Genomic DNA, 26,915 nt, shown 5'->3' on the forward strand with positions numbered 1-26,915 from the left:
CAAGCCAAATTTTTCAAAAGGTTGTTCCCAACTCCAGAGAAAGCTTGTTGACCTCACGTCGGGCTCCCGCTGGGCTGGGAAGGGCGGGCTGTGTGGCGTCTGTCTCCCCTCTGAGCCCTTCATCTTCACTGTTGGGTGTAGCAGGGCCATCGTAGAGCCATCTCAGCTTGTCCTCACCTGAACACACTTTGGTTGGGTTACAATGGAAGAACGTGAGGTGTGGCAGGTTTTGAAGCAGCCCTCGGTACCACCATCCCTTGCCTACTAATCAGCTGCTGTTTGTGTTTAGCTTGGCTTTCCCCTCAGCATTGCAGAGCTCCTGTGGGCTCTCTGTCCCTGGCTCGCCCGGCAGGGCCTATGCAGTGCACAGAGAAAACACGTGCTGAGCCAGCAGCCTCAGCGGCACCCACCAAGAGACTGATAAGGATCATGATATGCACAATATTGGACAAAAAGTATTTCCGCTGAATGTTGTCACGAGTGTAAAAATGAAATAAAAGGCTTTAATTTCTGTTTGCTTTTTGTTTAGGTAACTACTCCAGACCCCCAACGTATAGTGGGGTGCCCGGTGCAAGCTACAGCGGCCCAGGGCCCGGTATGGGTATCAATGCCAACAACCAGATGCATGGACAAGGGCCAAGCCAGCCATGTGGTGCTGTGCCCCTGGGACGAATGCCATCGGCTGGGATGCAGAACAGACCATTTCCTGGAAATATGAGCAGCATGACCCCCAGTTCTCCTGGCATGTCTCAGCAGGGAGGGCCAGGAATGGGGCCGCCAATGCCCACTGTGAACCGTAAGGCACAGGAGGCGGCCGCAGCAGTGATGCAGGCTGCCGCAAACTCAGCACAAAGCAGGTATGCCACTCAGGACCGTGCCCTGCGGATGTTCTGTGTGTTCACGTGTGACCGTGTGATGAGCGCCCAGCTGCACTGTTGCCCTAGCTTACGCCCGAGGAGCAGAATCTCACTGCGCTTGGCCATGCTTGTTGTGTTAAATATGTTCTGGAACGCAGAGGTCTGGGAAGTGAGTGCCGGGCCATGTGCTGTGGCCCGTCCGGAAGGCAGCTGAGTGGGGGCACATCCCTGCGGGACGTGACTTGAAAGGTCTGAACAGTCCCCGCGAGCGCAGAGCAGAGCTGTTGCCTGTTGAGGTGGCTGTGTGGTTTCATTTAAACATGTTTTAGGCAGGCGGCACTAAAGCCTAAAATCTATTTAAATCTGAATATTGTGGGAAAAAAGCACACTCACACCCTCCCTTTTCTTGTGCCACCGTATGAGTCTGTTACGGAGTAGAAGCCTTGTGTGTGTGCATAGGTGTGTGTGCGTGTGTGTGTGTCCAAGTGTTTCTGGGCGTCCCTCCTCAGCTTCCCAAATCAGACGGTGGCTAACAAAGCAGGACAACGCAGCAGAGCAGGACTTCGCTGCAAGTCCTTGTTTCTAATCCTGATTTTTGATATTAGTTCTTAAACACTTGACCCATATGAAATAGCCTACCTACTTAACAATTTATGAGTCAGAGGTGAGTAAGTTTTAAAACAAGCGCATACAAACATGTTTTAAAACTAAGTTTAAAGATGCATCTTCAGAGGAAAACATAGAAGGTTCTTATTTTGTCGAAGGAATATAAAAGCTGATGTGTTTGGGTGTGAGTGCGTGTACACATGTATGTATGCATGTTTATGTGTGTGTTTACATGTGGCTCTTTGTTCCTTTTCCTCTGAAGCTGCTATTTTGAGAAGTAGGGCCCCCTCCAGCCTCGTTGTTTGCTCCAAATGGTAACAAGTTTCCCGTGAGGAGTGTCGTCTCTTGCCCTGTCTCAGCCACAGTACAGTTGCTTAGACCTGCTGCACCCGGCACCGGCCCTGCAGCTCCTTCAGGGAACACCCTAATAAACCCAAGCAGGGCAGTGGGTTTGGCTGGTGCCATTCAGGTTCTAACTTAGGTCTAAATGAGCTGTGTGGTGTTGGAGGTCACTCAGGACAAGCTGTTCTCTTCCTGTTCAGCTGAAAGTTTTTGACTGCCTTTGGCACGAAGCCTTTGATGGTGACGCTAGAAGATAGCCAGAGAGGCCCAGGCTGCTGTGTGTGGTTAGCAAGTCTCAGGGAGCCCCTGTCTACATCGCCCTGTGGACTGTCTTCCAGAAACCAGTGGACAAGTTCCCCTGCGCGATTCCCATTTTCTGTGTCTCATCAGCAGGCCCCTGAAAGCTTTGTCTTCACACTGCCCAGTTCAGCTCTCCAGCAGCTTAAACAGGCTGCTTGTACCAAAGTTTTTGCTTGTACCAAAGTCACAGCTGTGTTTTCAGACTGGAACGTTGTAGACCAGACCCCAGATCCTTTCTTTCTCTCTCTCTCTCTCTCTCTCTCCTTGGCTCTGTCCCCCTCCTTTTTTTTTTTTTTTTTTTTTTTTAAGGAATCTTACGCAGTTGCCCTATAGGCAGGCAGGCACACAATAGAGAGAGTCTGACCTTCCCCCAATCTGTAAGGCCAGACCTGCACGTGCACAAACATCAGCCTGTGCTGCGGACGAATCCAAAGCTGCTCTTCTCCTGTTCTACCTTCGGCCACCATATGTTAGGTCTCCGCTTCTCCCAGCCAGTCTGGGGTGGCGGGCGCCTGTGTTTTCCCCCAGCACCCCACCTGTGGCAGCCCTCGAGCTCTCCTGCCACAGCAGCCTGCCCGGACAGGAAGGTAGCAGCATACCTCCGGCCTTTGCTCTTAAGCCATTAACCAACCTATCTGGCCGCCAGAGGAGTGCCCATACCAGCCCGAAGGAAAGTCTGTCTCCCGGGGGGCTGCCTTCTGCCACCTGCATCGGTTCTGTTCCGTCTGAGTGGCACCTGGCTGCGCCCCTGCACGCCGCCCCCCAGGTTCTGTCTGTGCATGGCTTCTGGCATGGCCACTTCCCTCGCACCCAATCAGGGAGTGTGAGAGCAGCGGTTCCCTGCTGCGGCCTCATTCCCTGCAGCGTGCTTGTCGTCTGTCCCGGAGCCTGTGTGATTCATTGCGGCAACCACAGTGGGCTGCTGCCACCCCTCCCTATCCTCACCCCCGAGTTCAGAGCGCAGCCCCTACTGGGCCAGGACTCCGGCACCGGCAAACGGAGGCACCTTGGAGGGGTGTGTGACAGCAATACCGAGCCATGGGCGGAGTCACACAGCTCAGTTCCTCCTTCTCCCCGTGAGATCAGCAAAGGAATCCAACGCAGAGTTGCCTTTCCAAACACGGTGTTGCTCTATTACCACTAAATTCAGCACAGGGGTTCCATACAGCAGCAAAAGCCTGTGTCTCCTTTCCCTCCGCGTCACCATAGCGCCAGGCTCTGCACCGTTCTCGGGTAAGGAGTGCCCCTCAAGCGTGTCCCTGTTGAGTGACTCAGCAAACAAAGATACTCAGGTTGTTTTGCATGTGTTTGTGATGAGATGGTCCTGTAGCTCCGATGGAAACGGGCCTCTTCCTTACCTAGGGCGGAGAACAGACAGACGGCTGGTTACCTGATACTTGGTACTGGTTAGGCAGGCCCGGCCCAGGGAGCGTCTTCATAGCTGCTTTTTCAGTGCACACTTACATAGCACGAGCAAACGAGGATCCTGTGCCTGAGGGTTCTCCACCTGGAGCGACCAGTGCAGAAGCCTAGAACCACAGGCCTCAGTGAGCTCACGCGTGCAGAGAGCAGCCAGCACGCTCACTCTGGAGAGCGTGGCTTCCGCTCTACTGCGGTCCCTTCAAGGTCAGTGGGAAGACGGCCGCAGGGGACAAAGCAGTTGTCGGCACTGATCCCCAGGCGCTGCCCTCCACCAGCTCAGGGGTCCTAGTTAGACCTCGGAGCGGGTGTGGCTCTGCCTTGCCAAGACACATGAAGCAGCTGTGTAAAGTGAAGTTGAATGGCACACAGCTGAGTAACGTCTCTTCCACGGGGCCAGAAAGTCGGTGTCAGCGCACCAGCACGGGGAGACCGGCAGCCCCCAGCCCCCGCCTAGCTTCCTGAGGGTATGGCACCTCCTCCTCCATTAAAATAAGGAGATCCACGCTGGAGTCACTCGGTTGAGTCGTCGCACAGCACCTGTGCCTGTTCGCCGTGGACTTCGCCCTGCGCATCAGCACTATGCTTTCTACAAGAAGAGGAAAATCCGTTTTACTGCTGCTGCAGCTCTCCCTTCCGTTCAGCTCGAACCCCGCGTGGTCACTGGTTTTCAAAGCCAGGCTGGTGTGGGAGGAAACGCACCTGTGCCACGTTCCAGTGCTGTTGGTCGCGCACCTTGACTTCAGCGGGCTTCGGCTTTGCCCGCCCGTGGCCGTGAACCCGTGTTTTGGCATTTGTTCTAGTAGCTCTGTGAGGTGAAAGTTGGGCTGGTCATGTGCTGGGTGTCGGTTTCTCTTCTGGAAAGGAAGTGGTGGCCCAGACCTGGCCGGAGCCCACTACTCCCAGAGTCCCTCCCGGCAGTTCTTCCCCGAGCCTGTGAGAGACTCCAGAACACACAGATTGGTGACGAAGGTGCAGAGAGAGCGGCTGTGCGTGTGCAGTTGGACAGAAGTGGCCCATGCACAGTTCCGTGCCCGGCTCTCTCAGCCAGTTGTTGAGTGTAAGGTAGTACAGAGGAGAACACACAGGACAAGCTGAATGGCTTCCGTTTTATGAATTCCTTTTTAAGAGTGGCCCCAGGCAGGTTAGGCCTCCTTCTGTGTTAACTACGTTCCAGGGCAGGGGGAGGGGGTTTTGTTTATTTTATTTATTTTAAAGGCAGAGTTATGGCCGTTGCTGCAGCTCAGTAGGCTAATTCTCTGCCTGCGGCGCCAGCACACTGGGTTCTTGTCCCGGTCGGGGCGCCGGATTCTGTCCCGGTTGCCCCTCTTCCAGGCCAACTCTCTGCTATGGCCCGGGAGTCCAGTGGAGGATAGCCCAAGTGCTTGGGCCCTGCACCCGCATGGGAGACCAGGAGAAGCACCTGGCTCCTGACTTTGGATCAGCGCGGTGCGCCGGCCGCAGCCCTCCAGCCGCAGTGGCCATTGGAGGGTGAACCAACGGCAAAAGGAAGACCTTTCTCTCTGTCTCTCTCTTTCTCTCTCTCTCACTGTCCACTCTGCCTGTCAAAAAAAAAAAAAAAAAAAAAAAAAGGCAGAGTTATAGAGAGACAGTGAGAGAAAGAGAGAATCTTCTACCCACTGGTTCACTCCCCAAATGGCTGAAGTCTGAAGCCCAGAGCTTCCTCCGGGTCTCCCACATGAGTGGCAGGGGCCCAAGCTCTTGGGCATCCCCCCGATGTTCTCCCAGGCACATGAGCAGGGAACTAGAGCAGAAGGGAAGCTGCTGGAACCAGCGCCCACATGGGATGCTGGCATCAGAGGCAGAGGTGTAACCTGCCATGCCAATGCTGGCCTCTGAATTTTTTGAGTAAAGAAATCCTTCATTTTGGCTGTCAGAGGGTTTACACAGTGAGTTTTTACTAGGCTAGCTGTGCAAAAATACCCAGCCAGTTAAAGTAACTGCCTTCCTTGTAAGGAGCGTCTGTGCAGAGCCCGCACCCTTTCCCAGTGGTGCCCGTGTTCCTCAGAAGGGGTGGGGCTGCATTGACTCTGAAAGCCCTGCTGATGTGTGACGTGTTCTGACGTCAGGAGAGCCAGAGAGCTCTGGGCGCTGGGCGCTCTCACTGGAAGCCTGCTTCAGGGCTGCAGGTGGACGTGTGGCGTCTGAGGCCTCAGGTGGGGAGGGGAGTGAGTGAGGAAGGCCGAGGTCTGCCAGAGGTCTAGGAAAGACCTGCGTGGCCAGGAAGCCCAGGTTACAGCAGTCGTTAGTGTTCTTGGGTGGCTGAGTCCTTGCCTGTAGCCTTCGTGGTTAAAGCACACATAGGCATACACAACATACAGTGACCCCCTCAGTGTGCTCTGCTTCTGTCCCCTTTGTAACCCTGGGTGGCACCTGCTACTGCCCAGCGGTTGGAGCCTCTGCCAGACATGGCTGATTCACAGTCTCCCAGGGTTTTCCTTGCAAACTGGCTTTGAGGAGGAAGTGTGACCTCACTGAACCTGCAGGCCTGACAAGCCCTAGACCTTTTTTTTTTTTTTTTTTTTTTTTTTAAGATTTTACTTTTATTTATTTGAAAGGCAGAGTTACAGGGAGAAGGGGGCTGAGGGGAAAAGAGGGAGAGAAGGAGACAGAGATCTTCCATCTGCTGATTCACTCCCCCCCTCCCCCCCACATGGCGGCAACAGCTGGAGCTGTGCTAGGCTGAAGCCAGGAGCCTGGAGCTTCTTCCTGGTCTCCCGTGTGTGTGTTTTAAGATTTTATTTTTATTTATTTGAAAGGCAGAGTCACGGAGGGAGGGAGAGAGGGAGAAACCCTCAAGCTTTAAGTGAGGCCTCATGGACCCGCAGATTTGAATTCCTTAAGCTCCCCCCAGCCTCACCTACATATACTGTGATCAAGTCTTCGATGACTTGAGGTTGTGTCCCAGTGCTGACAGAGACCCTTAAGGTAACCCTGTTTTCATCAGCATGGTTTCCAAAAGGAAGGGCTGTGGCTGCGGGATCACACGCTCAGCGCTGAATCTCATCCCGCGGCGGCTGCTTCCTTGGTTGTTTTTTTTGGGGGGACGGGGGTTAATATTTATTTTATTTATTTGAAAAGCAGTTAGGGAGAGACAGAGATCTTCCATACACCAGTTCTCTCCCCAAATGGCCACAATGGCTGGGGCTGGGACAAGCTGAAGCCAGGAGCTTCTTCCAGGTCTCCCACGTGGGTGCAGGGGCCCAAGGACTTGGGCCATCTGCTACTGCTTTCCCAGGGCATCAGCAGGGAGCTGGATTGGAAGAGGAGCAGCCATACTCTAACTGATACCTTTCTGAGATGCTGGCGCTGCAGATGGCAGCTTAACCTGCTACGCCACAGCACCTGCCCCTGCTGCTTCATTTTATGGTACTGAAACTAAGACCTGTGGGTCACCCACTCAGGATTCAGGGGTTGGCAGCAGCTCCCTGTCTGCTCGCTAAGCTACACTGTCCTTCTCTTGGCTCTCCTAGCCCAAAGGCAGTCTCGCTACTGGACATCAAACATTGCCAAGCATCCTGGGGAAGCCCTGTCTGGTGCACTGAGATCCAAACTGGGTGGTCTTTGCTGTACTGCACAGTCCCAGGGACACTCCACGTCTCCTGAGGAGGCTGCGTCTGGAGCCAGACGCCTTGTGGGATACGTGGCAGTTACCTGCTGGCCCCCAGGAGGCTTTGCGTTTCCGCCTTTTGCCCTCCACTGGCCTGCACTAGCCCCGCTTGCCCATGAGGGAAGCAGATGGGTGTGTGTGGCTGCACGGCGCTGCCCCCGTGCTACAGCCTTTGTGCTCTTGCTGGGTGTTCCCGGGGCCGCTGTGACCATCAGGAGGAAAACACTCGGGCTTCCTGGTTCTGATTCATACCCAGGTTGCGGTTTGCCAGGAAGGACTTCTCTGTGCAGTTTCCCTCTGAAGCCAGTGTGACACCGCTCTGCTGATGCACTGGGAGCGCTGGGTGGAAGCCCAGGGATGCAGGCCAGGCAGCAGCACATCACGGGATGGGGCAGGGACCTGGCATCGGGGTCCCTGTGCAGGGGAGCAGGGAGCAGCTAGCAGGAGCCCAGACGCAGCTCTCTGCACTTTGGGCTGTTAGATTTTAACATAACGGCTACAACTGGAAAAGTCGAGTTACTGAAAGACAAAGAGAAGCAATTTCAAAGGCTTAGAGCTCTTATTTCTACAATTAAATGTAAGCCTTTGCATTACTAACTACTGTGCTTGCATTTTTAGCCCCTTTTTCCCTTCAAAATCTAGAATCAGAATGAATGTTATTATGTTGGGATTTTGATTATGATTCCAGTGAAATGTTGCAGAGTTACAAAACTATTATGGAAGCCATAAAGCCCATGGATAAGTCTTCAGATCAAATAGTAAAGCACTCATTCTCAAATAGACAGAGCTAGTTTAATTGTCCTAACATTCAAGGAGGCCACGTATGACATGCACAGCAAACCTCTGGAGGACTGGAGTCCCCGGGATGCGCGTTTGCACTCCCTCTGTGGCCCAGAGCTCTGCCACAGGTGCCAGGCCAGCTCCTGTGTGAGCGTGGACAGGCAGACAGGCAGTGAGTGGGATTCCTGCTTCTAAGGAGCACCGCGGAAACCCAAGGGGAGGGCCGCACTGCACACCCTGGACACTTTGTTTTCTCTGCCTTTGCCTGGCGGATGCTGGCTGAGGAGCTGCGGGGCTGGAGCTGCGATTCCGACAGAGTCCAGAGGAACTCGGCTGTGCAGGGTGGACACTGGCACTCGGGCTTGGAGGCCTGGGCACTCGTGGCCACGTTTGTCTCCGTAAACCCGTCCCTCTGTGCCCCCTGCCCTGATTACTCAATCCCCAGTCCTCCAGCCCCGCCTTCTCCCCAGTATGTCCTCTCTCCAAGGCCAGTCTGACCCCTGGCAGCTGGCCACTGCCTTCACCACTCCCATCGTGCCCAATGTGGGCACAGTGGAGGGAGGGGGTCCAGGCCTCTGGTCTGTGTGTCTGATCGCACACCCCACTCGTCTCTCGCCCCTGACCACCTGGGATGACATAGCCAGAACCAGTAATATTCTGGTCCACCCATCGCGGAGAGTAATCAGCCACACAGCCTGGCCAGCCCGGTGGTTCCGAGTTGTGAAATCCCATGCTGATGGCGGGAAGCAGCAGAGGCCTGCAGGGCCAGCCTGCAAGACTTTGAGGCTGATTCGGGAGGTCAGCAGGATTTCCTTGGCCCTGGGGTCTGACCACCTCCATGGTGTTTTGTGCCAGAGACAGCAGAAGTTTCCCAGCGGTGGGAAAAGCAGGTGGAAAAAGCCTCTGGCGAAGTGTGACTATTGGGGAAGTCTCGCAGGCGACGTAGCAAAGCTCCCGAGGACTGCCATGCTCGCCGGCGCCTTAGCATTGCAGCCGTAGGGCCAGGCCGACTCACTCCACATCCACCATGGTGCAGGTTTAAAAATCCAAACCAAACGGAAAACTCAGCCGTGCTCGCATCAGGCCCTGTGCCTTGCCGGAAAGTTACCTTAGACTGGATTACGTGCAGTTGCTACAGGGCCCGCCAGGTAAAGCTGTGACTGCAGCCTGTGCACAGCCGCTTCTTGGGGGCAGAGCAGCTGGTGAGGACGGAGGGAACAGTTCTACTCAGGTGTTTTTTTGTTTTTTTGTTTTTGCTGTATCAAGTTACGTCAGGACATCTCTGAGGATTCCAGGGGGATTTTTAAGAATTAGACGTGACTATATTTGTTTCCTAGCCCAGTGGTTCTTGAGTAGCGCATCCTTTGTTAGGGAATAGTGCTGGGACACCACGGATGGGAGGGGGGCTCAGGAGCAGGTGAGGATCTTTCCGTTTGGTGCAGTTAGGAAGGGGGCCCATCCGTGGCAGCTGTTCAGCTCTCCTGTGCCAGACCAGGGGACTGCGCCATTGCATCTTGTCGTTGGTCCCAGAGCCCACAGAGAGCAGCGGGCACCTCCTGCAGTTAAGAACCGCCGCCATCGGTGGCGCTCACCCAGGCCCCCCTGGAGGCAGCCAGTGTGCACCGGAGCAAGACACCTTCCGAATGCTCAGTCCGAGCTGTGTGACTGCCAGGGAGCAGCACGTGACAGCACGCCGGTGGCTCCACAAACATGGTCCAGCCAGGGACCAGGAGGGCATCTTCGTGGCCAGTCACCAGAATCCACGCTGCGGAAGGGCTTCTGCGCCTCTGTCGGGATCCTGGGGCTCCATTTATTCTCGCGATGGCTTTGAGAGACGTGGGGATCAGTCGGCTGCTTTAGGAGCAACTAAAACTGATCAGTGCACTGAGACCCAAAGGAAGGCACCACAGGCTTGCAGCAGCCATGAGCGCCGGAAACAGAGCTGCTGGTGAGGAATCGCAGAAACCGGAACACAACACACCATCTCCTCGCTCGGGCCAAGGCGCAGAGGGCCAGGAGAGAGGCCCAGAGGCCCGCTGCAAAGCTCTCCTGAGAAGACGCTCACGTCACCCACAGCCACAGAAAAGCTGCGTCCCTCCCTGCCCGTTCCTACGGGGAAAAACTACGACGTCAGCACACCTGCCAGCCGTCGCAGAGCCGGGAGTGATGGCGTGCAGCAGCCTGTCTGGCCCCGCACGCGCTGTTGCTGCCTTTGAGCCTCCGGGCTGCCTTGAAGAGAGATCCACGGGGTCGCAGCGAGGGAAGATCCTGGGGGAAGCCTAAGAAGTCTTGTCAAGGGTGTTCCCACGGGAGCAGGGCTGAACCAAAGCCCCGCACCCTCTGCACCAGTGTCCAGAGCCCCCTGCCTCCACAGCCTTGCCGTGCTGGTGCCAGTGCCAGGCACCTGTCGGGCTCCCCGCAACTCTGTCTCTCTGCCTCTCTAGAAGTAAATAGGTGTCTGGAGCCGAAGTGTGGCCCGTGCTCTGCATGCCGATCCCAAGGAGACGGCATGCGCAGCTTTCTGGGCCCTGCAGCACCCTGTCGGCCTCATCCACCTGCTGCTCTCCTGCTGCGCGCAGCACGGTGCCCACAGCCCCGCCGTCTCTGGTCCGGACAGTCGGACAGCCCTGCCTCCAGTGTAGAGAGCTCTCTTAACCCCCAGTCTCTCCCTGTTGTCCTCCAAAGAAAGAGAAAACCTCTCCGAAGCACGCGCCCCGGCCCCCCAACCCCCCTGCACTCTCACTTCTCGCGGGGCCCCTCATGCTCTCCAGGAGGCCACCGGACCCTTGCACTCACCGTGGCTCTCCTCCTCACCCAGTTAATTTCTCAGTCTGAGGGAGGGTGGGGGTGAGGGAGCATTGTGCCTTCAGCACCATTGGCTCACGCGGTGCACCAACCTCTCCTCTAGGCCATAGGCCTGATCACGGCCTCATGCCCACTGCTCTGCTGACCTGGGCTCTCTCTTGTCTTGGCCACTGTCCTTTTTTTTCTCTCTCTCTTTTTAAAATTATGATTGATTTACTTGAAAGGCAGAGTAATGGAGAGATAGAGACAGAGAGCATCCATCCATTGGCTCACTCCTCAAGTAGCCACAACCACCAAAACTGGGCCAGGCCAAAGCCAGGAGTCTGGAACTCCATCCAGGTCTCCCATATCTTCCACTGCCTTCCCAGGCACATTCACAAAGAGGCAGACGGGAAACAGAGTAGCCGGGACTCAAAGTAGCGCTCTGATACACAAAGCTGCATTGCGGGCAGCGTCCTAACACGCTACTCGAGAACGCTGGGCTATTGGGCGTCTTCTTCCCCACTCTCTCTGTCACACACACACACACACACACACACACACACCTCCCTCCCGAACTAAAATACCCATCTTGAACAAATGATTGTAACTATCAGCTAAACAAACAGTGTTTCTGATTCATTGTAGTTGTTGCTAGCAGTCTCTGAGTGAAAGGGGGAAATTGCATGTGGCTATGCATTTTTTTTTTTTTTGACAGGCAGAGTTAGTGAGAGAGAGAGAGAGAGACAGAGAGTGGCTATGCATTTTTACATGCTGTAAAATCTATAGTGTTTTAAATGAGTGGCATTTCTGATTGTCCTGTCTTCTGTTTAATGCCACAAATGCCACTTCGCTGTTGCAGGGCAGGTTCCGCGCCTGCCTGGGCCGCTGGCTGACTGGAGTCAGGTGCCTGGCCCTAGAATTGCTCACGCAGCGTAATAGAGACCTGCTGATGGGCCAGTCTCAGCGATGGACGGGGCCTCCCAGCCTTCGTTTCTGTTTTGATTGTGGTGTTTGGGGGCATGCTTAGTGTCGTCCCTCCTCAGCTGCCAGGTTTAAAATAACCTGCACTGAAGAGGTCCTTCGGAGCCCCCATGTAATTCTGCTGGGAGACCTTTCACCAGTGGCTCATGTGTAGCGACTGCAGTAACGTGTATACATCCACGGCCCTAGGCAAATGCACTCACACGTTTGGCAGTAAGCGCTGCTGGAAGTGGGCCTGCCCGAGGTTCCGAGTTCCGGTTCTGATAACCATTGGGTTTAAGGGATCAGCTGCCCCAGAAGGCAGTGCCAGCCTGGTGTGCCTTGCCAGCGAGCTTGGGCTGGTCCCCAGGCCAGACCTCGTAGAGACAGTTGTGTGTGTGTGTGGCAGTCGTGCTCAGCTCTCCAAGCAGGTGTGCATAGCCGTGTGTTCCTTCTGAGCGTGACGGGAATGACACGTGCAGGGAGGCACGGGGCTCTCCGGAGGGGAGCTTCCTCCATGTGTCCTTGCCATGCGCACTCTATAAAGTGGGCTCCGATTGGGGGATCTGTGTCCAGGGTACTTCTGTGCACCCTGCTGGCTCAGAGAGCTGCACCAGAGCCCATCACTTGCACAGGAAGACCTCACACATCCCTGGCAGGGTTGTGTTGGTTGCTAAGAAAAAAGGCCCAGAATTGCCATCCACTGTTCCCTCCCCACATGCCTGCAGCAACTGCAGTCACGAACCAGGAACCCAAACACTTGGGCCATCGCTGCTGCCTCCCAAGGTCTCCATTAGCAGAAGATGGGAGTCAGGAGCCCAAGCCAAGGAGCAAACCAGACGCTAGAGTGTGGGATGTGGGGCATCTTCACAGCCATCTCTCTTTTTCAAGTCAACTTTTTTTTTTTTTTTACTTTATTTATTTGAAAGGCAGAGTTACAGAGAGGGAGAGGCAGTGACAGAAGTTTTCCATCTGCTAGTTCACTCCCCAAATGGCCACAGTGGCCAGGGCTGGATCAGACTGAAGCAAGCAGCCAGGACCTTCATCTGGGTCTCCCACGTAGGTGCAGGGGCCCAAGCACTTGGGCTGTCGTCTGCTGCTTCTCCAGGCACATCAGCAGGGAGCTGGTGCTGCAGGTGGTGTCTTAGCCCAGTGCACCGCAGCCCAGACACTTGGCATCTTACCTGCTAAACAGCCTCTGAAAGTCTGTTTTAAGGCAACACAATCATTGTGATCTTATACTTTTTTAATGTGAGTTTTTATTTATTTTCCTTTTCTTTAAAAATTAGAGACAGACAGAGCTTCCATCTACTGGTTCACTCACCAAATACCTGTAGCAGCCGGGGCTGGGCCGGGCTAAAGTCAGGAGCCTGGAACTCCATCCGGGTCTCTCCTGTGAGTGGCAAGGACTCACTTAGCTGAGCCATCTGTGGCCTCCAGCAGCACGAAGCTGGACTGGAAGCAGAGGAGCTGGGACTTGGCGCGCGGCACTCTGATGGGGGGTGGGGGCCACTCCCACTGCCCCAAGCGCCCACCTCCATTTTCAGTTTTATTATAGTTGCTATTTTAGAAACGAATGGGCGTTCTTTCTGTGCTGAATTCAAATTGGTGGGAAACTGAGTGCCCTTTCTGCCCTCCGAGCACTGGAAATGGCCGTTGTAACTTGGGGTTCACTTCTGGTCTTTCTCTTCCCCAAAGCCAGCCCCCTGGTGACAGTTGAGCAAGTGGTGGTTGGGGAATCTTCAGGGTGAATGAAGGAAAACCCGCAGGAAAGTGTGTGTATGGAGTGAGAACGGGAGCCCGTGCTTCAGGGATAGGTGTTTGCAGGCCCCGCCTCTGAGCTCGTGGTTGGAACCTGGGTTTTGCCAGCAAGGACAGGCCCGACAGCCTGTGGTCCCCCCTGAAGGCTGGCTGACGCGCATTTCTTGTGTGTTAGAGTCTCCAGCTCCCGCGCCATTCTTTCCCACTGGGAAGATAGGGGCACCGTGCGCTGCGGGGTGAACAGCACACTGGGCTGGGAGCACAGCCGCGGCACCATCACGCCTTCCCGGCAGGCCAGCACAGCCACAGCGCAGAAGTTACTCTTGTTTTAAAGAAAGGGTTTATTTATTTATTTATTAAGAGGCAGAGCCACAGAGAGAGAGGTCCCGTATCCACTGATTCACTCCCCAAATGGCCACAATGGCTGGAGCCAGGAGCTTCTTCCAGGTCTCCACATGAGTGCAGGGGCCCAAGCACATAGGCCATCTTGCACTGCCCTCCCAGGCATAGCAGAGAGCTGGATTGGAAGTGGAGCAGCCGGGACACAAACCAGCACCTACATGGGATGCCGGCGCTGCAAGCAGAGGCTTAGCCTACTATGCCACAGCGCTGGCCCCAATGCAGAATTAATCCTAAGTGAGTGCCAAACTCCCCACCCCCAAGATGCATCACACAGTCATCACCACAGCTGTGCACCGAGGCGCTGTAGAGTCAGGGCAGCTGTCAGCAACCCTAGCCAGTGAGACACAGAGCCAGAGGCCCACAGGGGCCGCCTTCCTTTCCAGGGCCACCGCCATGTCGCTGGCTTCCGTATTGGAAGTATTGAAAGTGTTCCCCTCTTTCGGTTTGCGTTTTCCTGTTTTTTGTTATTGTTGTTGTTGTTTTGTTTTTTAATTTTTATTTTTTGTTGCTCTTGGTCCTTCCAAAACATCAAAGGGCGATTTCCTCCTTGGCCCTCCAAATCCCATGGGGTGTGGCCCGAGGCTGGCAGCGGCCACGTGTGCTGCTCCCAGACAAGGCCCACGCTCCTCACAGGGACCCGACCCGGCCCCAGATCGAGGCTGCTGTGCCCCTAGTGCTCGTGTTCGGCGGACGTGCCCTGGGGTCGGTCGGGGCCACCTTGGGGCTCCTGCAGCAGTGCAGAGTCTCAGCGCCCAGTGGAGCAGGGGGCGTGGGAGGCCTCTCCAGGCTCAGCCCTCAGCTGTGGCCTTCATTGTTGGGCCTCCTGGGATGGCCTCTGTGGGCGTGACCCCTCTGGTCAGCTGGGCACACGGGCCCTGCCTCCCTCTCTGCGGCTCCCTGCATGGAGCCCAGAAGACCTGCAGCACAGTAGCAGCCCCTTGCAGGGAGCGGGAGTCCACGTCCCCCATCACTGCCCTCCTCGCCGTGTCCACCTCCCTGAAGTCTGAACTCCGCAAAGGCCAGAGCGGGCGCAGAGACAATGGTTCCTTCCATTCAAGCTCTGGAGAAACAAAGGTGTCTGGCAGGCTGCTGTATGCGTGTGCTGTCTCTCCAGGGTCCATGTGCTAGAGAGCCTGGACAGGGCTGGCTAAGAGTGGACCAGGCTCGCCACTTGCCAGCTGTGTGGCTTTGGGCAACTTACTTAACCTCTCAGACTCTTGCATTATTTTATCTGTGAACATAATTCTACCTACCTTGCTCTAGGAATTTTAAAACATTAAATGTGTAAAGTTCCTAGAAATCACACCGCAGGTTTGTAAGCATTTAGTAAAGTGTTGATAAGTTACCGCTATCAGCCTTTCCATGTTCAGATGTAAAAAACTGAGCCCTCCCACCCCCCACGGATCTGATTTTGTTCTCCAGTGACAGTGGAGGGAAGTGTGACTGACAGGTCGAGACCCTGACTTTCTAAACTGCAGGTGTGTTTCACGCGAGGACCATTGCGTGACAAGACCAGCCCTGACCCCCAGCGCGCTGGCTTCTAAGTCTTCCATCTTTGTTGTCATTTTATGGGTTTTCCTAAACCTGTAACAGCTTCGGCATCATCTTGTGATCGCAGCTGCTGAACAGTGAGTGCTAGCTTGGGGAGAAATCGGAGATTAGGGCTGAGTGATTACGTCATTCCGTCCTCTGCCGGGGTTCTATTCCAACTCTCCTACACTCTCACCGTACACGAGTGTGTCGGGGAACCATTCATTTCATACACGTTACTTACGTGTGAAACTGGATTTGGTAGAAGCTTAAAAAGATGACTGTCCTTTAGAATGCCATTTTGCAGGGATAATGTTTTGTGTTGCAGTTTTTCTTTTTTCTTTTTTAAATGAAACAGAGAGAGAGAGAGAGAGATGTTCCATTCTCTGGTTCATTCCCCCAAATGCCCACAACAGCCAAGGCTGAGCCAGGCTGAAGCCAGGAGCCAGGAATTCCATCCAGGTCTCCCACAGGGGTGGCAGGGACCCAAGCACCAGAGCCATCTTCCGCTGCTTTCCCAAGCACATGAGCTTGGCGCTGGACCGGAAGTGCAGCGGCCTGGACCCGAACCAGTGCTCTGATGCGCGCCACCACGCCTGCCCATGTGTATTTCCGTTAACAAGAGTTTCTTAGCGGCTGCCTAGTGCAAGGTTCACTTGGGCCCAGGCCATCCTCTCAAGAGGTATACGTGCCCAGCGTGCGGCACTGGGGCCAAGCCCACCCTAAGACACCACAGGAGCCGGCGTGGGTGGTTGGCGCTTGCTTGGTGAGGAAATGAGGAAGGAGAGCCCTCTCAGGGCGGGGCGGCCGCTGGAAGGGGCCCTGGAGGGTGGATCCCAGTTGCCTGCGACTGAGGCAGACACAGTCCTCGACTTGGAGGCAGCCTTCCGGGAGACGTCGACTCTCCGTCAGGCAAGGGTGAGCTTCAGTGAGTTTTCGGCTGAGAAACTGAAGAAGCCGCCCAGCTGTCCCGCCCATGCCACGTTGCCCTGTTGGAGACAGACAGCTCGGACGGGAACCTCAGATGCCCGAGTTGTGGCGGCAGAGCACAGGACCAGAGCCACATCTGTCCTCGGGCCTGCGGCGGGTGGGTGGCCAGACACCCAAGCGCCCGGGGAGCTGAGAACTGCAGGCTGGAGTCACACTCGCTTCTCCCAGACCTGCGGTTGTCCGGCCCCTGAAGAATGTTCTTTGCTGGCCCTCGTTGACTGTACAGAATTTCCCTGGAAGAAAGGAAAAGAGGCTTAAACCCCTGGTACTGTGACTTTTCAAATGGTTTCCCCACAGCCTGAAAGCTGAGTCACTGAAAACAGGTACACAAAGGAGCAGCAGGTGTTTGGCTGATGCGACTTTTTGCAGAGGTTGACTGCTATCCTTGAGAGCCACGTGGAGATAGTGGGATGGGGTTGAGGGACTACAGTTGTGGCTGACTGGGGACAGGTACACGGAGCAGGGTCCCCTCCTATGATGAAGCGTCACCTGCCCAAGCCTTGAGGAGCTCTTTGGAGAGACACTGTGCCCAGGGACAGCGTGATGCCGGTGGCAGAACCTCCTTGCCACTTGCCGGCCTCTCCTCCTGCACCCAGGTCTACCTGGGAGAACTGAGCCGCTGTGTGGTCCCATCTCCCTCCCTCTCCCCAGTCTCCGCGCCAGCAGTCAGAAAGTGACACTGGATGATAGTGTCTGTCTCCTTCAGATCAAGAAATACCCTTCTCTTTGCCAGGAAAAGGGAACTTGACCATCAGAGAGCCAACAGGTGTCACCCAAAGGTGACGGGCACGTCTGCACCTTGGCAGGGGCGGGGGCAGCTCCATGTGTCAGGAGCGTCTACAACTACTCCCAGCCACAGCCTGTCCCTAGCAGAGAAGCCTGCCAGCAAGGTGTGCCGAGTTGATGTCCCACGGGATGTGGGGACACTGTGTTTTGTTAATGGAACCTAATTTCAAAAAGCTAAATAGGTTGAGAAGAATCTTGGAAATGCTTTCTCACATATTCATTGAATTGGAAAATTTAAGAATTTTTTTTTCTTAAATGCCATTCCCATAGTGCCCATTTGTTTTTCATTTCTTGACATCTGGTTTTGGATATAAGGATACCTAGTGGTGTTAATAGAGTCAGACCTCTGAAACATTAGAAATGGATTGTGCCAGCTTTTGTAATTCCTGTTCTTAGTTCAGGTTCCCCCTTTCTTGCTTATATTCCTTGACATAAATAATAATTTGAAACAGTTGACATGATTAAAAATGTATAATTTACTTGTGGAACTTAACGTTATTTAGATTTTTAAAAATAGCATATTAAGTAGTTACCTAGCCACAGAGCTCAGCCTCTCTCTCCAGGAAACCATGTATTTAAGAAAACCTGGAAAGTGTCAGCCCCACCCCTTACGTGAATGCATCTTTAGAAGTGACGCCAGGCCAGGCAGCCGCGGCGCGTGGTCAGCGTGTGTGTGCTGTGCTCTCTCCGTCCAGGCAAGGCAGTTTTCCTGGCGTGAACCAGAGTGGACTCATGGCTTCCAGCTCTCCCTACAGCCAGCCCATGAACAACAGCTCTGGCCTGATGAACGCACAGGCACCACCGTACAGCGTGACGCCCTCCATGGTGAACAGCTCCACAGGTAACCCCAGGGGCACCCTGCTCTCCCTCTCTCTCCCTCTCTCAGGCCTCCACCAGCGAGCACGTCCAGGCAACTTGAGCCGGCACATCAGGTGGTGAACGCGTGTTCCGTGTTCCGGGACCACGGGCCGTGTGTCAGTGCACACACTCAGTTCCCTTTGGCGTGGGAATTCCCGGGAGATCTCTGAACGGAAGTTCCTCCCTGGGTAGTGGCAGAGTTTGCATGGACAAGTCACACTCAGACAGAGTGGCAAGGCGATGGTGCTGGGGGTGCACTTATAATTTGTGTAGGGAACCTCTCTGAGGGCGGGCGCGGAAGCAGCTGGACTGGGAAACTGAAGCGCTGCGTTGTGTTTGCTCCTTACGACCCACATGGTCATCTCAGCCGTCGGCATGGTCGGCACATGCTGTCACCCCGAGAGCGTGCATGAGGCAGACCGCACGGTCTCCCGTGTCCTCAGGCTCTCTGAGACCCTGAGCTGCTGCCTCACAGGGGACAGTGCGGTTTTTGTGCTGTGGCTGAGGGCTGCGCGTTGGGATGGCAGCGGGGCCCGGCTGGTGGGTGCTCTCCTTCAGGTACGACGGGGCCGGGCTCTGCCGCTGTGTATTCTGAGGCTTTCAGGCAGGTCAGTAGGGCAGCCGGGGCGCGGCTCTCCCGATCACCTGTTCCCACGTGCACCGCCCTCTGCCGCCTTCCTGGCCTCCCCAGAAGCACGGGCTTCCCTGTGGGTCAGAGCTGGCCGGGGCAGCCTGGGCTTCTGCCTGGCTGGCTTGGGGTCTGGCCCCAGAGTGGCATTCCCTGGTGCTCGTCTCTAAAAGCTGGTAAAAGACGAGCACATAGAAACTCGTTGTGAACGTGGAAGTGCTTACGCAGGTGCTTCCTCATCACCGCCGTGGCTTTGAGATGAAGGCGGGAAGCAGCCTGCCGGCTGGGCGCCTCCTCCCCATCCGGTGAGCGTCACCCCAGGGCGTGGGAGTTTGGTTGCTGTGTCGCATGTGGCTGGCCTGCTGAAATCAGTGACTCCTACTCTTAAGGCTCATTTCCATTCTTTCGGACCCCAGAGCCAGAAAAATAGCCAGCAACAAACAGATGGCACAGTGCCCTGTCTCTGAAATTTCTGCATTCCTGAAGGAATAGCCAACGCCGTGGAGACCCACGAAGTCTCTCTTTGCTGTTACTGCTCGGATGAGTCGGTTCTTGGTTATTTCCTGCAGGACAGATCTGTTCAGGGAGCGGCCGTTATCCTCAGTGTTTGGCATGGGGTTGTAGTATATTTTTATTACATTGTGCATTTTGAAATATTGAATTTTTAATAATTTAAACATGTATCAGATTTTTTCCCTCCATGCTTATACGATTTTATTCGGGCTTTATTAAGTCAAAAGCTGCCTGGTGGAAAGGGAGTCGGTCACACAGTGCTCACTGTGTGTCCACTGATAGGGACCTGAGAAGCCGCTCTGTGTGCTGCAGTCTCCGAGGGAGACGGAGCCACATGGGAGCGGCCACTGTAGCACGTGCTGAGAGCGTGGGTCTGCAGGGGCAACGCACCAGACATGGCTTAGATCATCATCGCATCAGGCTCCTTGGGGCCCATGGAGATAAATTACCAGTGGCGACAGCAAAGCATTTCTCCCCCAAAGTCACGTTTGGAGAAAGTGAAGATAATGCAGATGCTGGCCACGGCTGGCAGGGGGATTTTCCCAACCTCGGCAGCCAATGCAGCCGGCATCCCAGCACTCTCATCGCTGAGTTCAGACAGTGTGCTGTAGGTGGTGATCGGGGCCAAAGAATAAATCCCCCTGTGTAGTGACAGATTGTTATAGGCGTCAGAGAGCGGCCGAGGGGAGTGGACATGTGGCAATCGCTTCTCCACTTAGAAGACTGGGCAGGTAGGATGGTAAGCAGGGGGCACCCTTCCCTCTAAAGGGGCTTTTTTGGAGGGGCAGGGGCTGTTTTGTTTAGACCATTTGGGTTAAAAGCTTAGAATGATATGTTGCTATGGGCACAATTACAGATCACGTGTGACCTTGTCAAATACGGCCTTACACGATATCGTGTCATCGGTCGGTTGGGTTTTACTTGTGTGGCCCGGCAGTCACACCCACGTCCGCCTGTAGATTGGCTTCTTACAGTCCGAATGCAAGCACTGATGCCTTCCGCCTGGGCTCCCTGTGCTCGCCTCTCGCAAGCTGCCCTGCAGAGCAGCCCCTGGGTGGAGAGGGAGCGGCCTCATCCCACTGCGGCCAGGCCTTTCTCAGACAGAGCCCTTCCTGGGCGGGGCAGCAGCCGCACCAGCGCCGCTCCCATGGCCGCGGAAGGTAGGAGCCACCACTTTGGGCTCTCCGGGGATGCTGGTCCACGTGGAGAGCCCCAGGCGCCTGGGCTGGGTCTGGGACCTGCGTTCCCTAGCTCCTCAGGGTCCTGCCGGTGGAACATGCCGAGTTAGAGGCATTTTTCTCAGACGCAGGCTGGCAGGCTGGCCGCCAACCTCGTGTGGCATTAGCTACTTCCCAGACAGTTTGTTGTTTGGAAATTAAGCAAAAAGCTGTTCAGCGCTGTGCCTGGACTGCAGAGCTGCTGGCTGGGCAGCAGAGGAGGGTCTGCCTCGCTGGCACCGTGGCCGGACGCCGTTGCGGGCTTTTCTGTTTCTCTGCGGGCTGTGAGCTGACAGTTTTAGGTGGACTGGTCCTCCCCTCCCCACCGCCAGCCACCCCTGCCACCCCTGAATACAAAGGACTCTAGAAACGAAGAAAACCAGATCTCTGAAACGGAGGCCAGGCCCCAGCACGCAGCTGCTGCCGACTGCAGGGGGCGGGGATGTGGGGCAGGGCCCCCCACCCCCCGCAGCCTATGGAGCTCCAGGGGCGCCGGGGCTCACCGGGAGCGCTTGGGGGCTTCTCTCCAGTCTCTTGCATGTGTGATGTTCACATGTGCCGCACATGCAAGCTGGCGCACACATGCATAGGAGCACACGCAGAGACAGCCCCTTGCACACCAGAAGCAGAAATCCATGTGCTGAGCGGGGCGGACTGCCGTGAAGAGAGGACTGCGTGTGTGCCTCGGAGGCTGCTTCCCATCCGGGAACGATGCCGCCACCTCGTCAGGACACAGCAGGAAGCGGGCAGAGACAGGAGCAATGCTGAAGTTCCGTGGTCCTCACGCCCTGCGTTCTCGATGTCCTTTCTGAGTATGTTACGTGCAGGGTGGAGAGCTGCCGTAGGGCCGTGGCCCACGCTTATCTGAAGTCATTCCTGCTCCTCCCTGTCATTGGCGGAGCCAGAGCCAAGGCTGGAAATGCGTTTGCAGGGCTCCCACAGCTCTCTGCAGTCTCTTTTTGTGTCTGCACTTTACACACTGAATCACTGATGTCGACAGCAGGAAGGCGGCGCCCTGATTTAACACGTCCTTAGAAGACGAGGGGTCTGTCTTTTCTGGGAAAGGAGACAATTAGTGGCCCCGGAGCCCCAGTGCCCACTGCCCGGGGAGGCGTATGCTGTGCGCGGTGATTCATTGAGAATTCTAGTAAGAAGTCAGCAGTGAGCACTGCACCAGGAAGAAGGGCGCTGGGGAAGCCGCAGAGCCACGGGCAGGAGAGACCTCTGGTCCGTCTGCGACAGTCCGATGGCCGCCATCAGGCAGAAGCACTGCACGCGGCTCCTGCTCTGAGTCCGTCCTTGTCTGTCTCTCAGGTGCCACTTTGTCTCCCTCCTTACATGTCCAGAATGCTCACTTAAAATACCCAGGAGAATGGAGACACAGGAGGATTTCAGAGCAGTATCCGCGCTTATATGCATGTACATCTGGTTTTTAAATCCATCACTAATTCCATAGTACCCACTTATATACTTAAACATTGCTCCTCTGTACACTGAGTGAACGCATATAAAGTAGGCACTGTTGGTACATTCAGACATAAGATATCGGCAAGACCTGAGGTTCCAGCCGTGTGCAAGGCTTCCCCATACTCTCTGGAATACGGCGCTGGCTGGCTGCCGTCGCTGCTGACCCGCTCTGCAGAGCCAGCCAGCCCCTCTCCTCACACGCGTCCTGCTTTGTTAGCCTCCCTTTCTTCTAGAAAGGCTGGTTTTAATGGGCAGGTTTACTAATTCATATCTTGTTGGACCCCAGAGACAAATCTGCACGAAAGCAACCAGCACTTTGAGCAAGGCGGTCTTCGTGGTGTAATCTCTCTCAGCTGCTTTTTTGAGGTTTCACACATTCACAAAAATAACAGCGTTTTTAGCTGATCCCAATAGATTTTTCTCTGCAGCTGCATCACTTGAAAAAGCTTTTTGTTCCAGTTCTTAAAGTCTAAGTATTGAAAGTAATTTGGGGGGGAAAAAAAAGAAAGAAAACCATCCCAATTATGATTTGTGTGTGTTGTGATGACTGTAAGGGCTGGCCAGGCTGCAAATGGGCTTTGAAACCCCAGCGAGCCCAGGGAAGCACAGGGCTCCCACGTGCGCCGTGGAGGGCGCTGCTGCCGACGCGTGGCACGTGGCCGGGCAGGCATTTTTTGGCAGGACCTGTGGTCTCAACCTGCAGTGATGCTAACGATATTAGCAAATTAGCACCATGGAGCTTGCCAGCTAATTCACCAGAGCCTGCTCTCGCTCTCACTGCTGTAATTAAAACTAATTATTTTCTAAAACATAGTAATACATGAATATGTGCGATAATCATTTTGTAGTGGGCAATCTGTAGAGCCTTTTTTTAATGCTCCCCCCTTCCCGCCCGGGCACATGGTGCTCCGGGTGTCCTGCCTGGGTGGGGCAGCGCTGCCATCTGTACATTGTGGCATGGGCGCTGTTGGGGAAACCTTGGTAGATTCTCCTTGGCCGGGCAGTGTTTCCTGGTTTCCACTCACTCCCAAGACTCGCCGTCCTCTCCCTGTGCCGTCCTCCCACCCCTCTTCCTCACTCGGACTCCTCACACATCTGCTTGCTGTCTCGCTCGCCCCTGCAGCCCAGCGCCGCGCAGATGGTTCGCAGTGGGGCTCTGTAGGAACTCAGCTGTGTGTTCCCTGGATAGCTGCACCATCCCCTCCTGCAGCCTTGTTCTGCCTTTCGCAAGCGCTCTCCGGCCCTATTTTTAACCTAAGCTGCCCGTGAGAAGCTACAGTAGCCGTGTCCCCGTCAGTGTGGTTCCCTGGCGAAACCCTCGCTCTGACGCCTGGGTGCAGGAAGCAGCCCTGGCTCTGGTGCTGAGGCCCCGGGGTCAGCTGTGTGCTGAACTGCACAGATCCCAGCCCCACTGCAGGATCATTAGAAATGCCTCCCTCTAGAAACACGGTTTGATGAATGATTTTCAAGGCATCTGCTATGCTGCTCTTCCCTTACCCTTAGACCAGACCACATGCAGTAGATAAGCTTTTCAAAAGAAGCCGTGTGCAATGCCAGATACTTTTGCAAAGCATAGAGTATTTGAATTTAGGAAATGAAGGCAGCCCAAAGTCCTCTAGTGTCCAGGGAAAAGATGAACAAGTCCAGCATTGGCTTGCAGCACCTGATGCGCAGGGTACACAGCTGGCTGTGTACACACTTGTGGCATACTCTTTTAGTGCATACATAATCTTGGGGAAAAAATGCTGTTGATAAGAGTTGACCTTCAGTGGCTTGGGTCTCGCGCGTACCGACCGAGCGCCATCAAACAAAAGAAAAAGGATCGCCAGGGTTGGGGTGCTGTTTAGATTTCAGAAATCGGTGTGCTGCACGTTACAGTTTCTTTTTTCTTTTCTTCCTAGAAGGGAAATTCAAGTGCCCCATGCCTCTTGCGCTGGCACAAGAGCACGGTGTGACACGTCACACACGTATAATCCTAAACTCTTTCTCCTGTTTTCGATTAGCATCTATGGGTCTTGCAGATATGATGTCTCCTGGTGAATCCAAACTGCCCATGGCTCTCAAAGCAGATGGCAAAGAAGAAGGCCCCGTGCAGCCGGAGAGCAAGGCAAAGGTACTCCCTCTCTCACCCGCACGCCCGCGGCTCTGCCTGGCAACCAGCTGCCGTGCTGTTCTCTCGGGGGCTGGCTACGCTTGTGTTCTCACGTGGTTTCTTCTCTCCTGCATGCCTTCGTTCTGTGCCACATGTGCCTGGTCTTGTCTTCCCCCACCCCGTTCATGGCGTGGATCTGAAAGTTACTAGTTCTTATGGCATTAACTCATGGCGGGGGCGGGGGGCGGCGGGACAAGACCCCCTAAGAGAGAGCTGCTTTGGGGGTGGGGAGAAGGAAGGGGTCCTGCCTGGTGTCCACACTTGCAGCCATTTTCCTCTGCCTTCAGTTTGTAGCTTCCTGTTTGGGCCGTCTCAGCAGCAGCAACATACTTAATATTTTGCTTTCCTGCCTTATTTGATAAATAAGGTGAACCGCTTTTTTTTCCTTTCTTTCTCTCATAAGGGGTAACCCATGCTTACCATTCCATGTCAGCTTGAAGGAAGCATGGTGGCTTGGTGGCCGTCCGCAGCATCCCGCAAACTTACCCAATAATTCCTGATGATGAATGCTGTTTTAATACCTTCTTATCTGTGTGTTTCTGTGTGTGTGTGTGTGTGTTTGTACTTGTCTTTATATAATGTATAAAAATCAGTCTGTTAAATGGATGTGATTTTTGTTATTTCAAATAAAGTTTGCCCTACCTTTGTCATTTTTTTTTTTTTATTCCTCTACCACAGGATAGCTACAGCTCTCAGGGTATTTCTCAGCCCCCAACCCCAGGCAACCTGCCAGTCCCTTCCCCAATGTCCCCCAGCTCTGCTAGCATCTCCTCATTTCATGGAGATGAGAGCGATAGCATTAGCAGCCCAGGCTGGCCAAAGACTCCATCAAGCCCTGTAAGTGGCTCTGGTTGTTTTGTTTTTTGTTTTTGTTTTTTTGGTTATGTTTTTCTGGGGTTTTTAGATAATTAATTAATTCTACTTGAATGCTTGCTTGTGTATTTGTTTTATAAGGCTTTTTCTTCGTTATATATCCATGAAGGGGTTTTCTGTGTAAGTAACTGGGTGAGGAGCAACAGGAGTACAGGTGGTGTGTGTCCCAGAGTGGCTGGTGGGAGGCCTCTGCTCCGTTCGCACGGGCCCCGGACCTGCCGTGTGCAGGGCTGTTCTGTCTAAAGCCTCCCATTCCAGAACGGCCCACTGGAAACAAGGAGCTCAGCTTTGTAGTCTGAGCACCTGCGGTTCAGCCCAGCCTCAGCCCAGCTTTGTTTTCCAATCAGTCTCTGAAATTAACAAGACTGCTAAGGAAACATTAGTGCTTGTGAACTCACAGGTGAAACGTGTACTTTCCTCAAAATCAGTGGAAATTCTGGGCAGAACTGCTGGTAATCTTGAAATGAAGTGTTGGTTTCCTTTATGACACACAAGTGACCGAAAGGGGCCTGTGCCCATCCGGGGATGGGTAGCCTTACTATGCTTCTGACCATAGAGTTGGGCTGTGTTTTCCTGCTAAGGAAATTCATTCGGTGCCATTTAAAAAGAAATGCAATGATGCCGCAGTAACCTTTATTTTACAGTCATATGGGGAATCAAAAGATCTTTAAAAAAGAAAAAAAACCACTCAACGTGCAATTACTAGCCGAGAAGGCTTAATTAACACGCTAACTTTTGTAAGACGATGTGTGGAAGAACACAGCCAGGAGAAGTGAGGCTGTGCGGGATGCGACACTCGCACCCTGCACACCGCACCCTGCAGAGAGGCTGCACTTAATTAGGCGCTGCCTCAGCCAGAGAGCGTGGCCCGGTTCTTCCTGGGGACAGAAGGGGCACCATGGGCTCCCCGGCCTGAGACCCTGCCCGGCTCCGCAGCGCCCCCCAGCAGCCTCGCACTTCTGGGTGGGGGAGGCGGAGCCGAGCGAGGGGCCCAGAACTGGGGTGCTATCTGCTTTGGGTCTCAGAAGGCACCAGCACTGTGTGGTTTGTTTTCCCATATTCTACCCTGGTTTTTTGTGTTTTTTGTGTTTTTTTTTTTTCTTTTTTTTCCTTAGTTAGAGAAAGCATTTTTGAATTAGTAACATTCTGAAGTTTTAACAGTTAGCTTCAAACAACTTCCAAAAACATGTATTTGTTGGCTCAGGGAGAATCTCAGAAGTTGAAAATACTGATGTTTGAGACAAGGTAATAATTAGTAAAAATGAAAGCAGACTCCAGGGATACGTCAGAAAGTCAGTGGGAAAATGGAATTAAATTTATTTTGGTGCAAAAAATGTTTGAAATCTACACATAGTTTTTACATAGCATATATTTTTGAAGACCCCCCTTAAAGATAAAATGTTTAAAAACTCATCTTGCTGGCTTCCACATCAGATTATCTCTATCCAGTGAGTCCTCTAAGAAACTCTTTACCAAAATTCTATAAATATAAGAAAAAACTGAGTTACTGACTCCGTTTTCTGGTTATCATGCAATTATAGTTGGAATTCAATATTCTTTTTTAAATGTTTCTACATAGATTATCACGGTTTGCTGTTTAACAGTTTACAAACAGGGCAGGCGCTTGGCACAGTGGTTAAGCCCCCCACATCCCGTATCAGTTCCAGTTTCCGGCTCCGCTTCCAGTTCCAGTTTCCGGCTCAGGCACCTCCTGGGAGGCCGTAGTGATGGCCCGAGCTGTGTCCCTGCCACCCCATGGGAGACCTGCATGCAGCTCTGGGCTCCTGGCCCCAAATGACTACAACAGCCAGAGCTGAGCAGATCCCAAGCTAGGAGTCAGGAACTTCTTCCAGGTCTACGTGGGTGCAGGGGCTCAGGGATTTGGGCCATCTTCTACTGCTTTCCTAGGCCACAGCAGAGAGCTGCATCAAAACAGGAGCAGCCAGGCCAGTGCCGTAGCTCACTTGGCTAATCCTCCACCTGCAGCGCCGGCACCCCGGGTTCTAGTCCCAATTAGGGCGCTGGATTTTGTTCCAGTTGCCCCTCTTCCAGGCCA

General features: G+C 54.2%; 1 protein-coding gene across 2 annotated transcripts in view; it reads left to right on the forward strand.

The window, feature by feature from the left end:
* ARID1B (AT-rich interaction domain 1B) overlaps window positions 1–26,915 on the forward strand; it is a 437,948-nt gene that overhangs the window by 375,859 nt on the left and 35,174 nt on the right. The window contains exons 8-11 of one of the 2 annotated variants that reach the window (XM_062186972.1): window positions 530–857; window positions 17,847–17,992; window positions 23,856–23,947; window positions 24,665–24,823. In XM_062186972.1, coding sequence (XP_062042956.1) covers window positions 530–857; window positions 17,847–17,992; window positions 23,856–23,947; window positions 24,665–24,823 — 725 coding nt within the window. Of the gene's footprint in view, window positions 1–529; window positions 858–17,846; window positions 17,993–23,837; window positions 23,948–24,664; window positions 24,824–26,915 lie in introns of both variants that reach the window. The other variant, XM_062186973.1, reaches the window with a different exon arrangement.

This window comes from Lepus europaeus, chromosome 3, assembly GCF_033115175.1.
Source record: "Lepus europaeus isolate LE1 chromosome 3, mLepTim1.pri, whole genome shotgun sequence".
Taxonomy (NCBI): domain Eukaryota; kingdom Metazoa; phylum Chordata; class Mammalia; order Lagomorpha; family Leporidae; genus Lepus; species Lepus europaeus.